Source organism: Anolis sagrei, chromosome 1, assembly GCF_037176765.1.
Source record: "Anolis sagrei isolate rAnoSag1 chromosome 1, rAnoSag1.mat, whole genome shotgun sequence".
Lineage (NCBI taxonomy): Eukaryota > Metazoa > Chordata > Lepidosauria > Squamata > Dactyloidae > Anolis > Anolis sagrei.
The window spans coordinates 41054246-41070158 of NC_090021.1; the positions used below are offsets into that span (position 1 = coordinate 41054246).

The 15913-nt window shown below is 37.8% G+C and overlaps 1 protein-coding gene and 1 pseudogene across 1 annotated transcript in view; one reads left to right on the top strand and one right to left on the bottom strand.

The window, feature by feature from the left end:
* Positions 1-1910: 1910 nt before the first annotated feature.
* On the bottom strand, positions 1911-2489 carry LOC132776651 (lon protease homolog, mitochondrial pseudogene; annotated as a pseudogene).
* A 5269-nt stretch (positions 2490-7758) lies between these two features.
* The window catches only part of CAPN13 (calpain 13), an 89394-nt gene continuing 81239 nt past the window's right edge, over positions 7759-15913 (top strand). Inside the window, exon 1 of the mRNA XM_067462573.1 lies at positions 7759-7776. Within this exon, the coding sequence (XP_067318674.1) occupies positions 7759-7776 (18 nt within the window). The remainder of the gene's footprint in view (positions 7777-15913) is intronic.

Here is a 15913-nt window from a genome sequence, read left to right on the forward strand (position 1 = left end):
TTAAGAGCAATTTCAGATTTGAAAAATAAAGGAGATAAATGTAACTATAAAATATAAACTAAATACAAAGTGAACAGCTTTGGAATAGTGAGGGGAAAGGGGAAGAGGAAAAGAATCCTGTTCCCCAACATCATTTTACTTCTGTAATGCTGGCACATAAGTTGAACAGATCCATCTCACCCAAGGTAGGATTGGGTCTATTCATGGGTTTTACCCATTTATTCATGGGTTTTGCCCATCAATGGCAAGGGACAGGATAATAACAGGGAGAAGGCAGGACCATCACCACCATTTAACTGGAAAAAAACAGCAACAAACAGCACTATTTAAAAACATGACATAAAAGATAACAGTGGGAAACAATAGCAGTAAATCATGGTAGGCAATGTAGCACAATAGAATTAAAACTGATAAAATAATTTAGCACTAGTTCAGCCAGAAGCATGTGTCTTCTTTGAGCTTATCTACATGCATGAAAATATTTTATTTAGTCACCAAGTTTTCCCAGACTGCAGTGACCATGCAGTGACCTCATTAATACCACACACATTGCATAAATTATGGTGAGATTACTGTAACTAACCAAACATTTCCGCCTGGTGAACTCACCTTGCTGTTACTAATCATCTGTATTATTTTTGTCCGCATGGTCATGGACACTCTTTGATTCAGTATTTTTGTTGTTGTTTTCCATCATGAATGTGAATTTTCTATTGATCAGAGGTGTCTAATATTGATATATTGATATGTGAGTATGCACACACACTCAGAAACATAACTTAAAAAAATAATGTGGAAAAGAACTACTTCCCGAGGCAGTTCTCCTCTTCCACTAGCCAGTTAAACCCATCATTTACTTCTTCTGCTAGCTATACTGCTGCCTAGAGGACTATCCATATACTAAAAATATAAACTTTATCTAAAACCCCATGGTAAAAGGCAAGTTTTTTTTGAAATGGATTACATTCCAAAGAACCACATTTCAAATGAACCATCAAGAACATAATGTGTCAGGATGTGCAGCTATGAGTCGAGTATGATTTCTTTTTCAGTCTGGTTAGACAAGTGGTTGCCAACCTTTTTTTGCACAGTAACAATATATATTTATATATGGTTCTAGGAGGCCCCCAGAACCGTAAGAAATGCAAAAATATCACTGTTAATAACTCATTCTCAAATTGCCCCCCCTCCCCCGAAAATCAAATTCTCTCACTGTGGGGCATGTGCCCCATGTTGGGAACCAGGGGTTTAGACATGTCCTTCGTTCCTCGAAGAATCAAAATTGTCAATTTGTAGAGGAAAGGGCTTCTGCTGGCCCTTGGGCTTGGCCTCCATGGCCTCCACAGTCTCCACCTCCAGCTGTTGGTTAATCACAGACACCAAAGAATAAACTGAAGAATATACATACAAAGTGTGCCATCTATGGGGTAATAGTCTCTACTATAGAGAAGTGAATGAAGGTACATAACATTACCATTTGTGATTCTTTTTGGCTGCTTTTCTTGTTTTTATTCTTATTATATTCAGTTATACACTGCTTTACCTCTCCTGAAGGAGACTCAAAGTGACTTAACATAAAAGTATTAGCATACAATTTAAAATATACAAACATGCAATCATTAAAATAGAATTCAATATAAGCAGTATTGAAAAATTCAGTTAAAATCCATTAAAACATAATCAAAGTCAAATTTACTAAAAACATATATTAGACAAAAAAAATTGGACTCTGCAATCCTTAGCCCTCCTAAAGGATAAAGCATTTTTCTGCACGCCTCATGGTGAGTTTCTGTTGGTTATGAACATATGTTTTGGTCACTCTGTGATATTTTGGTGTTAATTCCCTAACTGGGGCTTATTTGGGGGGCTGAACTGGACTGGATTACAGTCCAGGGTAAAACACCCACCACTCACTTGATCTCGGAGTGGTTGTCCAGGAGGTCCAATTTGTTGAGATCCTTGTTGATGACCACCATGTTGTGCGGCATGACCAGCAGCTCCTTCAGCAGCTCCTGGAACTTCCCCTTGATAACATCCCTGTCCTCCAGGCCCAACTCCTTCTTGATGATCTTCAGCTGCTTTTGCAGGAGATACTTGTAGTGCACCTGCTTGATCTACTCCTCCATCTCCCTCCCAAGGTGCTGTTGGAGCTTGCTGAGCTTGTATTCCTTCTTGAGGAGGGAAAGGGCTTTGTAGAGCTGCTTTGAAATGTTAGTCTCCTCCAGAATGTCTTGAAGCTTGTGTGACTTGGCCTCCATCAGTGTGGCCCCTATGTCACTTAGGTAGATGGGGTTGTCAACCACTCGCTGGTCCACCTGCATCATTTGGAGCACAGACTCTCTGTGCAGAAGATTCAAGGCAATAATGTCCTGGATCATCTTGGCAATTTCTGCCATCAGGGCCTTGACCTCTTCATTAACCTGGAAGTTCTTGTCCACTTCCACCATGAGGACTTTCCCCAGAAGGACCTTGGGCCCCTCTAGCAGCATTTCACTTAGTGGGGCCTAGCCCTGGCTCTCTGGCTGATTTCTGGCCTCCTGCCTGGTGTGCTTGGGCTTCTGCTGGCCCTTGGGCTTGGCCTCCATGGCCTCCACAGTCTCCACCTCCAGCTGTTGGTTAATATGCATCCTTTGGTGGCCCATGATTTTCATCTATAGCCAGTTGCCAAGGTTCTGCATTTTGTGGATTTTTAAAAAAATCTCTATAAAATAAAAACTATAATAATTTGTGGTCCCAATTTGTCTATAGCATCTCACAAACATTTATAAATGATAATTGAATTCATCAGGTGCACAAAGTGTTATCCTGGAGTATATATCCACACACATGTAATTCAATTATATATATATATATATATATATATATATATATATATATATATATATCTCACATGTAATATGTCATATATATTAAGAATTGAACAGTATAGCAGAAGCACTTTTGGTCTAATGCTGGTATTATCAGTATTTAAAGTTGCTATCAAAGATTAAAATGGGTTCTCCTCTTGTGGTGGTTATATTTTATATACCATTATTTATTTTTAATAATAAAAAACTAAAAATGAAGCAGTGATTTTATTTGTCTGATATTGTGACAAGCCCTTACCTTTAATACATAATCACAGAAATACTTCTCCATTTCCTGGTAGAGTTATGAGGAAGGCCAATTAACTCACAAATTATTATTGGTAGTGAAACATTAGCCATCATAATAAAGAAAAACTGATCTTTTAAACCAGATAAGGGGATTGCATAAAAACTCTTGAAAGAAGCAGGAAGCTAGTATATGCTATTGTTGATGTTCCTTTGTTCTCTCTAACCTTTGTATTCACTCTGGCAGTGTTTACTTAAGGCGTTTTTGCACATGCTACTCCTGCTATGAAGTCAGTTTATTTGTCACGTCACAGGAGTTATACGGCAAATATTTACCACTAGAATTTTTAATGAACAAAACATCAATTTGCTCTTGTGCCTCTGAAGAGATACAACTGGAGAAAGGGGCGCACTGACACCTGAAGAACTCTGCCACAGAAAAGTCAAAGGGATTGACTTTTACCCGCAATATAAATAATCGAGGCAGTGGGTTGCTTGGAGGAGTTTTGAGGGTAAAAGAGTGATGACTTGCATGGATTCAGATGGGATTACTCTTCTGTAAAGAATCTCACAGTAAAATGGTAAGTTTCAGAATTAACCTGGGTAAGCACTTTGCACATTGCTGGAGAAAGCAGGAATGTTGCCATTCGTGAGTGTATGAACGTGTTTGAGGTTCTACGTGTGCGCTTTCTGTCTTTGTCTTGCTCTGTGTTTTTTCATGAAAACCTTTGTGTGTGTTTGTGTTTGTGTGTGCGTTTTCAATCAGGCACAAATGGAAGGAAATATGGTGGGCAAAAAACAGCACCTTGCCTTATTATTCTAGCAAAATAAATCTCACAGAGGTCAGTGGTTTCTCAACAGTTGTGTTGAGAGATAACCTGTTTAATTGAAAATGAATATTTTTGGGGCTTCATCACACTAGAGAAAAAAAATTCACTTAAAATCTGGTTTCTGTCTCCTGTAGAATTCTGGCATTTGTAATTTAGGTAGGAGTCTTTAATATACTTACTAAACTACAAACGCCAAAATTTGGCAGGAGGCAGAAACCGGAATGTAAGTGGATTTTGGTGAGAATTATCTAGTCTGAAGGAGGAAAAGGGTGATGGCCTCGTGGTGACAGGAAGAAATTGCTAAACAATTGCCCTTCCAGATTTAAATTGTAGTTTTGGGGATCTTCTTTGATCCCAAAGAAGAAGGTTTGTCCCGAAGGACTGGTAAGCACTTTCTTTACAAGAGAGTGCTTTTCAAAATTATTCAGTGGTCATATTTGTCGGTGCGTGCCTTCAATTTATTTACAATTCATGGCAATGCCAAGGCAAATCTGTCATGGGGTTTTCTGAGGGCTGAGAGTTTGTCACTCACCCCAGACCACACAGTTTCCATGGCCAATTGAATCCTTGTTTCCAGAGCCAAAGTTGAAGTCTCAGACCACTACATCATCTTATATACAGCAGCTCAAAACTAGTAATTCAGTTGTTCCAAACCAGATGAGTTCTTAATGTAAAGTACCAGTGATTTTGCTATACATTCAGTACAAACATATTAACCATGGCATTTTTTTCAGTGTCTGAAGTTGACTGTTAACCTCCAATGGAATACTTGTGTTGAACTCATGGATTTTTTAAATATAAGCTTTTGTTTAACAAATTCAGTTGACGCAACGTGTTAACAATTGGATTTAACCCACTATTTTCTTCCAATATACTCATATAAATATGCAAGACTTGGGCAGAAAGAATTTTTTTCCCTCAAAAGATTGAGCCAAACTTCTGGAACACAGGATGGAAAATTATAAATAAGATCTGTTATAATGAAAGATGAAAGTGAAAGAAAGCTATACATCATGTGTTGTATTGTCCAATTAAGTGTTGACGGAAAAGGTGACTCAATATATTCTGTTGTCACACATCAGAAGTAGCAATCCACATTTAATGAATGAAAACATCACAAAAATCCCTTCTAAATTAACAAAAGCCAATGAAGTGTGAAAGTAAACTGTATTGGATCTGCACATTATATTTTTAGCTTCATGTTCATCTCCCAAGGCATTAACCAAGTAATAATTTGAATAACAGTGAGTTATTTTCAGATTTTCCCAAATAAGAAATAATCATGTAAAACAGTTTAGCTTTAAGAAACAAAATAGAGAGTAAATTTCAAACTAGAAATAAAATTGTCATTTTAAAAGGATAAAGAAGTTGACCAAAGCAAAGAGAAAAAATGCCATCCACAACATTTGTGTCACTTTTCATAAATGTATCCAGGATTATTTAAGATATATAATTTAATCTTTCTTATTATTTGTGCTAGATAAATCAACATCAGAACAGACATAACTATTTATTATTTATTTATTTACTTTACTTTACTTTACTTTACTTGTATACCGCTGTTCTCAGCCCGAAGGCGACTCACAGCGGTTCACAACCAACAAAAACAGCAGAAATTCAATGTCAGATATAAAACAGTTAGCAATCCCGCGCAGCACACAATTAATAAACACTTATTACAATAACTAATCACTATCATCTCATCCACAAAAACATAATCCAAACTCGTCAACCATTTTCCATTCCTATGTTCATTACCAATTATTGCACTAGTTATTCGAATGCCTGCTCAAACAACCAGGTCTTAACTTTTTTACGGAATACCATTAGAGATGGTGCTAGCCTAATGTCCGTGGGAAGGGTGTTTCACAGCCGACGGGCCACCACCGAGAAGGCCCTGTCTCTCGTCCCCGCCAACCGTGCTTGAGAAGCAGGCGGGATCGAGAGTAGGGCCTCCCCGGAAGATCTCAAAGCCCTGGTGGGTTCAAAGATGTCTAGTTGGTTTCAAAGGGACTTCCTTCTAGCTATGTGTACTTAGGATGTATTGTCAAAGGCTTTCATGGCCGGAATCACTGGGTTGTTGTAGGTTTTTTGGGCTGAATGGCCATGTTCTAGAAGCATTCCCACTTGACGTTTCACCTGCATCTATGGCCGACCTCACAACCTCTGAGGATGCCTGCCATAGATGCAGGCAAAACATCAGGAGAGAATGTTTCTAGAACATGGCCATACAGTCCGGAAAACTCGCAACAACCCACTGTACTTAGGATGTCTGTTAGACATAAATTGAACTATTTTCTATTTAAATGTTCAAAATTAGGCTGTAGTTCATTATGTAGGACCTAAGCTCAATAAGACTTTTTTCCCCTAGTAGATACATGTGTATGATGGATATATTTAGAAAAAAATATCTGTCAGAAGGGTTGTGTATAAAATGTCTCACTTATGGCTAAATATCCCATAAGAATTGATGGCATGTGAAAGTGGTCATATGGCCACAGTTTCTGCATTTTGGCAAGGTGTAATATATTTCTGAGATCTAGCATAAGATAGTGGTTTGAGTGTTGGACTTAGACACTCAGGAAACAAGGGATGGATTCCACATGGTCATCAAAACCCACTTGGTGACCTTGGACCAAGTTTCATTCTCTTATCCTCAGAGGAAGGTGATGGCAAACCTTCTCTTGCTAAGAAAACTCAATGAAAAGTCCAAATTTTATGGTTGCCATAAGTCGGAAGGCACACAGCAACAATAGATATACAGTAATTGCTTTGTAATATGTACTTATAACATGTCAAATAGCATATGCAAAATGTGTGCAAACCTGCGCTCTTTTTCTTCTTTTTTGACAATAGGTAAATGGCTGGCCTATTTGTAGAGGACTGTGCTATTAATTACTTCTTTCCCACTGATAGAGTGGTCATAAACCCACAAGTAGCAGTTTCTGAGAAAATGTGTTTTATGTCAGTATAATGAGTAGTTCAGTACCATTTTATTGCTGTAGCTGTTGGCTGTCACAAAGATTTGCCATCAGACATTAGTGAGTACAATTTACACGTAAAAAGTACTATGGAATTTGAAGTGAAAGCTAATTAAACTACACAAAACATAAGCCTTGAAGCAATGAAATGCTACTATGCACACCGATCTCGTCAGATTACCAGCTGTAGTTCTAGCCTTCTTCGTAGATTACAAAATTTGAAATGTTGAGGTTAGTGGGGGCACAGAGCCCATCCAAAAAAAGTGAAGCAGAAATGCATGCAAAACCATATCTGAATGGCATTTCTGCTTTCACCATCTTCTCCACAGAAAGTCTTTTGAGTGGAGGGGGTCTTACAAGTGGACAGAGTGGTATGATATCATTAGGATAGGGATTCTGCTTTGAGTTTTAATTTGAGATTTAAATAAGCTATCCAAGGTGCATGACCTATTTGGAGCACAGGGTTAAGCACTATGGGAAAGTCCTTTAAAGACAAATCTGATTCATTCCTGCATTGAGTACCAGCCATAGGTAATGTGATATGATGTTGGAATCTGTATTCCTTTTTTATATTTAGAAATGTGTAATATCTAGCCAGGTAGGCGGAGTGGGGAGGTATTCCTGGTGGCTAGAAAACAAAATTGTCCCGCAATTATATATGCATCAGAAGTATGCCAGAATACTTAGTGGCCTGTCCAGAACAGAACATCAAGGAAAGGGAAGGTAATATCAATTTTGGGCACCAGGCTTTGTTGGCAGTGGCAGTGGCAGAAACAAAACTGGATTTTAAGGTTCATGTTGGCCACCTACAGTGTAATTAAGAGATGGGGCTGAAAAATAGCCTTTGCTGATGACATGACTGGAGCTTCACATGTAAGTATGGTTTGTGTGAGTGTACAGACAGATCTTCATCCAGCCAGACATGTATGTGTAACTTAGAAGTTGGTAAGTCAGACGATTTGTCCATCTGCTCCAGTTTTCTTTTTGTTTGAGTGGCAGGATTCTCCAGAATCTTTGGCAGGCATTTTTCACAACACCTAGTCCTTTCAATTGGAGCTGAATTTGGAGGCCATGGGACCTTCTGCAGTCAAACATGTGCAAGGCTCTGGACTTTGGTGTCCCTACAGCACACTCCAGTACAGCCAGTGGCATATTACATTTTTTTAAAGTCACTTTGTGTGTTATTTATACATACAGAACAGATTAATACCTTTTCTATGTTATTAGATCTCAGACATAATGTTCCAACTCTCTTCTTATACTCATCAATCTGGAAGTGTTGATATGTGTAAAGTGGTATTGCATAAATTAACCGTTAAGTCTGACCACTTTTAAAATACAAACTCACATTTCCAATGAGCTTGAAACTAACCTCTATTGGGGGGGGGGGGGGGGTCCTGATGATTATTTCTTTGTACAACCATGGGCCAGTTATTCTTATTTGTGTATTGCAGGAAATCTAGATGGATTCACTCACAGTTATTTTTATGTTGCAGTGAATAAAATCAGTTTCCTCAGCATTCAAGCCATAATACATATAAATGGCTGCTAGGATTGTTCTCTGTTACATCCCTATCCTAACTGAAACCATTATTTCCTATGAGTACTGTGTTTAATATTAATTACCATCAATGTGGCTTCATCTAATAGGATTTCTGTGAATGAGAGACCTCCAAGACACCCTGTCACTAATAGCCCAGCTCGGGGCCTTCACCCTCAAGACCATGGCTTCTTTGATATAGTGTGTGAAGACCTCTAATGCAGTCTTCCTCTGTAAAGCAGTGTTCCCCCTTTCTTACTGTAGCTTACTTTACCAAGCATTATAGTCTTTTCTAATGAGTGAATATTGCAGTAGTGTTCAAAATAAGTGTCAAACATATTATTATAATTTTATTTTAAATGGATATATCTTGCTTTTCAGGTACACAATGATCTAGACATACATATATGTGTGTGCGTAACACAATATAATATAATAAAAGAAGTATAAAACACTTGAAAAAATGTTTCCACACATGATGATGATGATAACCCATTGTAGTATAAGCAGTAGTAGTAGTAATAATAATAATAATAATAATAATAATAATAATAATAATTTATTTATACCCTGCTACCATCTCCCCAAGGGACTCGGTGCGGCTTACATGAGGCCAAGCCCACAATACAACAATAATAAAGCAATAGCAACAAACAATACAAAACAGTTAAAATATAACTTATAAGCAAAAATAAAAATAAGCAATGCAGTAACACAAGTATTTAAAAACCTATGGCTGGGCCAAATGTAAAATTAAAATTTAAAAATAATGCTGGGCATGAGCAAGGTAGGAGATAACTGGGATAGAAATTTCGGAGGGGATAGGGCGTGCAAATCAATCCTAAATCAATAATAAAGTGCATTTTGAGGACATATTGCTGAGCAACTTCCCTTTCCACTCTTCCAGTCACCAGTAAGCGACAGCAATGGTCCCATCACCCTAGGCTTGGTAACTACCAGAAAGTGCGGGGACATGGGCCCATATTTGTGAAGCTAAGAATAGATCTAAGATCTCAATCATGATTTATAATTCATTATTATTTCCAAACTCTGGGAACAAAACTTTAAGCAAAGAACATAAAGGGGGATATTCTTGAAAAAGAACCCACTGATAACTTAATGGCACATGATTTTGACAGATGTTGAAAATAAAAGCCTGAAAACCAAGTAGTAATGGAATAGAGTGGATGGAAAGAAATAATAAGGGAACAGACATATGGTAGACAGAATAATCTTATTTCTTGCTTCCCATTGAGAAGCTATTTTAAAACATCACCAGTAGCTGAAGTGACAGCTACCTAAAGACGTCAAACAAAAGATTGAGTATTTTGAGGTAGTACAACAGGGCAGAACTGTTTCCACACACCTTCATTTCAGAACAACAAAATCACCCTCACCTCCCAAGAGTCCAAGGAGTCCTCTGCAAGTTCAGCAGGCATGGAATAATGAATTACACCGACACACCTTTCCTCTGATAAGGGGCTCAATAGCTGCTGGACATGGGAGGTTGGGAGCTGCTAGATATGGGAGATTTTTGGGATAGAGTGCAAGGACAATAGATTAACCCTCTATATTTATTTATTTATTTTATTTTATTTAAAACTTTTATATTCCGATCTTCTCTGCTTCTGCAGAGGGACTCAGACTGGCTAACAGCAAAGATTCAATGCTAACACTGAAAATCTAAAACATAATACACAACATTAAGTTATCAATTACATTACATAAATTACATAAAATTACATAAAAACCATTCACCAGGACGTATACCCTGCCCAAAAAGGAATGCACACATGCAAAAGCTGCTCTGTGAAAATCTAAGTCACCATTAGAGCCCATTACAGCTTTAAGATAATCTAGACCAGCATTTCTCCACCTGGGGGTTGGACCCCTGGGGAGGGGGGGGGTGCGAAGGAGTGTCAGAGGGGTCACCAGAGACCATCAGAAAACACAGTATTTTCTGTTGGTTATGGGGGTTCTGTGTGAGACGTTTGGCCCAATTCTATTGTTGGTAGGGTACAAAATGCTCTTTGATTGTAGGTGAACTGTATATCTCAGCAACTACAGCTCCCAAATGTCAAGGTTTAATTTTCCCCAAACTCGACCAGTGTTCACATTTGGGCATATTGAGTACCTGTGCCAAGTTTGGTCCAGATCCATCATTGATGAGGTCCACAGTGCTTTCTGGATGTAAACTCAAAGTCAATGCCCACCAAACCCTTCTAGTATTTTCTGTTGGTCATGGGAGTTCTGTGTGCCAAGACTGGTTCAACTCCATCATTGGTGGAGTTCAGGATGGTCTTTGATTGTAGGTGAATTATTAATCCCAGCAAGTACAACTCCCAAATGACAAAATCAACCCCCCAACCCCACCAGTATTCAAATGTGAGAGTATTGGGTATTTGTGCCAAATTTGGTCCAGTGAATGAAAATACATCTTGCATATCAGATATTTACATTATGATTCCTAACAGTAACAAAATTACAGTTATGAAGTAGCAACAAAATAATTTTATGGTTGGGGGTCACCACAACATAAGGAACTGTATTAAGGGGTTGTTGCATTAGGAAGGCTGAGAACCACTGATCTAGACCATTGCAGCTCTAAGAAACCTTTCTCTTTGTCCCACCACCTTTCAGTCTCCTTTGGTAGGAACAAGGGAAAGGGCCTTCTCAGTGGCTGATCTTAGACTTGGGAACTCCCACCCTAGAGAGGCCAAGGTTGCCTCATCTTTGTTCTCCTGCAGCTGGAAGGTCACATCTTTGTGCCACCAGGCTTTCAGAATTCAGTAGAATTTAATGCTGTACAGTGCTGTTTATATAATTTGACCACAATCTTTAATTACACCATTTTTAATGGTGTAATTTTATGAATTAATTGCTTTTTTATATTTAGACTGTTATTAATGTTTTTGAATTGTTTTCAATGTGTACTATTTTAAACATATTGATAATTGTCTTGAGTCCTGCTATCAGGAGAAAAATGGAATGGAATAAATACAGTAGCAGCAGCATGTTGACCAATCCATTGTCTGCCATTTGCAAAATTTTGACAATAGCTAAATTACCTTGTGACAGTAATGTAATACGGTCTAATTCTTTTGCCATGCACCTATAGCAATTATAATCATTTTAATAGGTATTCAAAGCATCTAGCTTCACACTTACGTGTAGCATTCTGAATTCATACCTGAAATAAAAAATAGTTATGTTCATTACTTTTCTTTATTTCAAAAGTTGTATGTTTTTAAAATGTGTCTAGTGCTACCTTACTTCTGTTTGGATCCCTGGAATCACAACTGTAACCATCTTAAGGCTAGCCTGCATCTACAAATACCATCCTCTTTTGAGTAGAAAGCACAGTTTTGCTTCATTTGTATAAACCTGGAAAGACTTGAATCAGAAACAGAAAGATTTCTGTTTATTGCCTAGGATTGTAATGAATGGGGTCAGTTCTCTTTCCTTTTTTTGTTTTGTTCAGAAAACGTATAGTGTATTATTTCCAAGTACTTGCTGAGAGATTACAAGGCGTTCTGCCAGTCTGCACAGTCGAACAATACTCTTCAGAAAATTGTCTGAATATCATAGGTAGAATTTTGTACACACATTATGCTTTGCCTGCTTTTAAAGATGTGATATCATTGCAGCTGATCCTTTAACATCAGAGATTGTTTTAGAAAGCTTTTTACACACCGCATTCCCATTTCATTTTCTCTGTTCTCTTTGTTTTCCTTACAGCTAATTTGTCAGCCTTAAATGTAATGATCTGTGATACAATTAACTTTATTTTAGAAACAATTTGCTCATGTTTTTCCTGCAAAGGATGAGACAGGCATCATATTGCAATTTGTTTTACTACTGCTTTCCATAATCTGCCAGAAAAAGAAAAAAGACAATATGATTTTCTGTTGTTTTTGCCAGCTTCTCTTGACAAATGCTCACAAAATGTTATTTTCCTTCATAAGCAGCACAATTTTATGAGTATTGTCTCAGAAAAAGTTATGTTGTGCTTGGTTAGGCTTACCCTCAAGTAACTGTGCGCATGACTGCATTTATATATGTGGATATGGGGTAGTGGTTTGAACTATGCCTCTGGAGAACAGGGTTTGAATCTGCACTTGGTCATGAAAACCCACTGGGTGATTTTGGAGAAGTCACACGGTATTAGAAAACCCCATGATAGGTTGACCTTAGAGTTGCCATAAGTCAGAAATGACTTGAAGCACACAACAACAACAACAACAACAACAACAACAACTTGACTGATATGTATTACTCTCAAAGAATAGCTACATCTTTCTGCCATGATCTGATCCCTATAACAGGTGGTCTTGGTCATCAAAATTGTACCTGTGAGAAGGGAAGACATTCTGCAGGATCATGGCCTTGAGCCTTTGAACCTAAGAAAGTGCTAATCTATTTCCAAACATACTGTTCTGTCTTTATACTTACAGTCTATAACATTTTGTTCCGCTTGGATTTTCCAATATATCTGTCAAAATGATATTGCAAAACACTTGTTTAATTCATACTTTTCTGTATCAACTATTATCAGAGTCATCTCAAAGGGCTCTTTCATCTCTCCAAGCTCTGGTGGTTGTTTCAGATTTTAAGTATCTATTTGCCCTTCAGCCACATTCCCTTTCTCCCTCCCTCCCTCCCTCTCCCTTCTTCTTCTTCTTCTTCTTCTTCTTCTTCTTCTTCTTCTTCGGCAGACACTCATTTTGCATTATATTTTCCCACTATAATTGCTGTTTCTAGATACCGTTCCTGTAATTTATTTTTGTACAGGATTTCCCAGTTGGACAAACTTGCTGACTTGCATTTTGGCTGGCAATAAACAAAGGACCATTGAAACAAAGCATCTTTTTTCATTCATTCTTGGCAACTTTCTTTCTGGTAGATTGGCTAGAATTTTGTTAGGAGCAACATACACAAAGTTAGAATGATCATCCTTAACACAGGAAGCCGGGCGCCCAGTTTAGTATTCAGTTTTCAAACAATCTACAGAACGGTCTTGCACAAATGATGAAAATGGAGACTGAACTGCATAACTATAATTATAGAAGCAGCTTCTCCAGTATTGCTTGCTGTACATTTTAACTGCTGCACAGAAAAGTATTTGAACAATTCTTTGGGTGGATAGAGATCTCCCCCTCTCTCCCTGACAGCTCTCCAGGACCTGCAAAAATGATAACGTTGGTAAAGCAACAGTGTATGAGAAGGATACAAGCATATACATGATTGTAGGGTTTGCTGATATGTCTGTGTAAATATAAAGTACATTGGCTTATGTTCAGACCATTCAATATAAACATATCTTGGAACAATCAATTGTCTATGTATAGAACTCACAGGATATATAGTCTAAGGATTTTCCCACATTTTGATGTAGTAGTAATAGTAGTAGTTAGTACCCCTCCCCCTCTCCCCAAAGGGACTCAGGGCGGCTTACAACCAACAGGTACAGAGAATAATATAAGCAATAAACAATAAACAGCAATAAACAAATATCACTTCATACAAGTAAAATGACATAATAATATAAACATTAATAAATAACAGTTTAAAAGCTATTTACCCTCTAAAAACAGTATAAATATAAACACTGTTTAAACCAGTCCGTTCTTATTATCAAGATAGCCAGCATTATGATTAGAGTTCTAATGGTCAGGTAATAGTCAGGTAGTTAGGTAATACTCTCTAGCTGTTATCAAAAGCCTGCTTCAATAGCCAAATTTTCGCCTCCTTCCTGAAGGTTAGAAGGGTGTGTGCTTGCAAACAAGTGAAGAAAGGGCTTGTATAACATGACTGGAGTTGGTGGGGTGAGGGTGAAATGGAAAAAGTTACATTGTCTGCAGAGTTAAAATGAAAACTGTAACAGCCTATTAACACTTTCTAAGAGTAACTGAGACTGATGTGTGTGTAGTTCACAATTGCTATGCATTGTTACTTTCCTTATGCACTTTGATGTTTTAGTGAGGAAAGATTTGTATGACATGAAACAACAAAAGTACTAGGACATTTTGTGTGTCTGACATATTTGTCTCAGAAATTGGAAGGTGTAAATCACTATGAGAGTTAGCATGCTTTAGTGATTTGATTGTTGAGCTACAACTCTGGAGTCCAGGGTTTGATTCACTGCGTGGCTATGGAGACCCACTAGTTGACATTGGTTGAATAATATATTATCAGTACCAGAATGCCCTGTGATAGTGGCCATAAGTTGAAAGTGATTTGAAGGCACCCAACTGCAACAGTAACAATAAGACAGCTGTGTTACTAATATAATCCCGTAGTGATTTCTTGGCAAATGCTGCTGGTGCACACACAAACATAGCTTTCTTATTTGTATTCTTTCTATTTTCCTTAAGCCTTAAGATAATTGGTTTATTTACTAAAGTACACAAACAGCACCTGAACAAAAGTACAGTTTTTGAAATCCTGCTGCAGTTTCCTAGAAACATTGCAAGCTCTTTGTACAAAGAATATTTATTTCCCCCCCCCCCCCAACTCTTGAGGAATACGTGAATTAATTGTAAATCAGAGATGTGGGGATCTGACTGTCTGAAAGCCACAATGAAATCCAACCCATTGAGAAAAAACAAGCAATTCTCCAGATTGCATTCTGCCAACTCCATTCTTAGATTATTTACTATGTTAGCTCACTGGGTTTTTTGGGTCCCCTTTCCCTCTTTGGGATGGGGCCTGCCGAACACCATCAGATAACGCTAGCTTGGGAGTGCCCACATTCTAAATGAAGTGGTGAGGAAGCATCACAAGATGCTTCCTCGCCCATTACATTTTTGATGCCTTTCTCTCACCTGATGGGGACGGGAACAGGGTGCCAATGTATCTTGTCCTGTTATCCCAGTCTGATAGGGGAAAGCGGCATCCTGCGCACCTGCCATTTCGCCAGTGACTGTCAACATTTCACTATGTGTAAAGAGATCCTTAATCTAACAATGGCAAAGTACACTAATAATTTGTGTCATAGGTGTTATAAAATATGATTTTAAAATAAAATTACTAATAAAAAGATATTTGTTTGGAAAATATTGGACAGTTTCCTTTGTTGCATTAGCATTTTATCGAAATCAAAATATAGTTAGTTATCCACATTTGCAAGTTTAACTCTGTGGTTTTGATTATTTGTGGATTTGATTAACATATTCTTTCTAGGAGCTGGAGATTCCTAGAGAGAACACATATCTAGGCATTTGTAGGTTTTTCAGCACAATTATATGGTCAAATTTCTCCAGGCAGAATAATAGAATATTGGATAATAGGGTTGGAAGAGAATGCGTGGGCCATCTAGTCCAACGCTCATCACAAACAAAGTAGATGTTTTTCTACTTTTGTGAGAGCTCTGTGCTGTTGGCCACTGTTAAAATGGAGGACCTATTGTATATTTGTATTTCTAATACAATGAGCTAAATGTACCAACCTACTAAAATAAGCCTTTTGTAA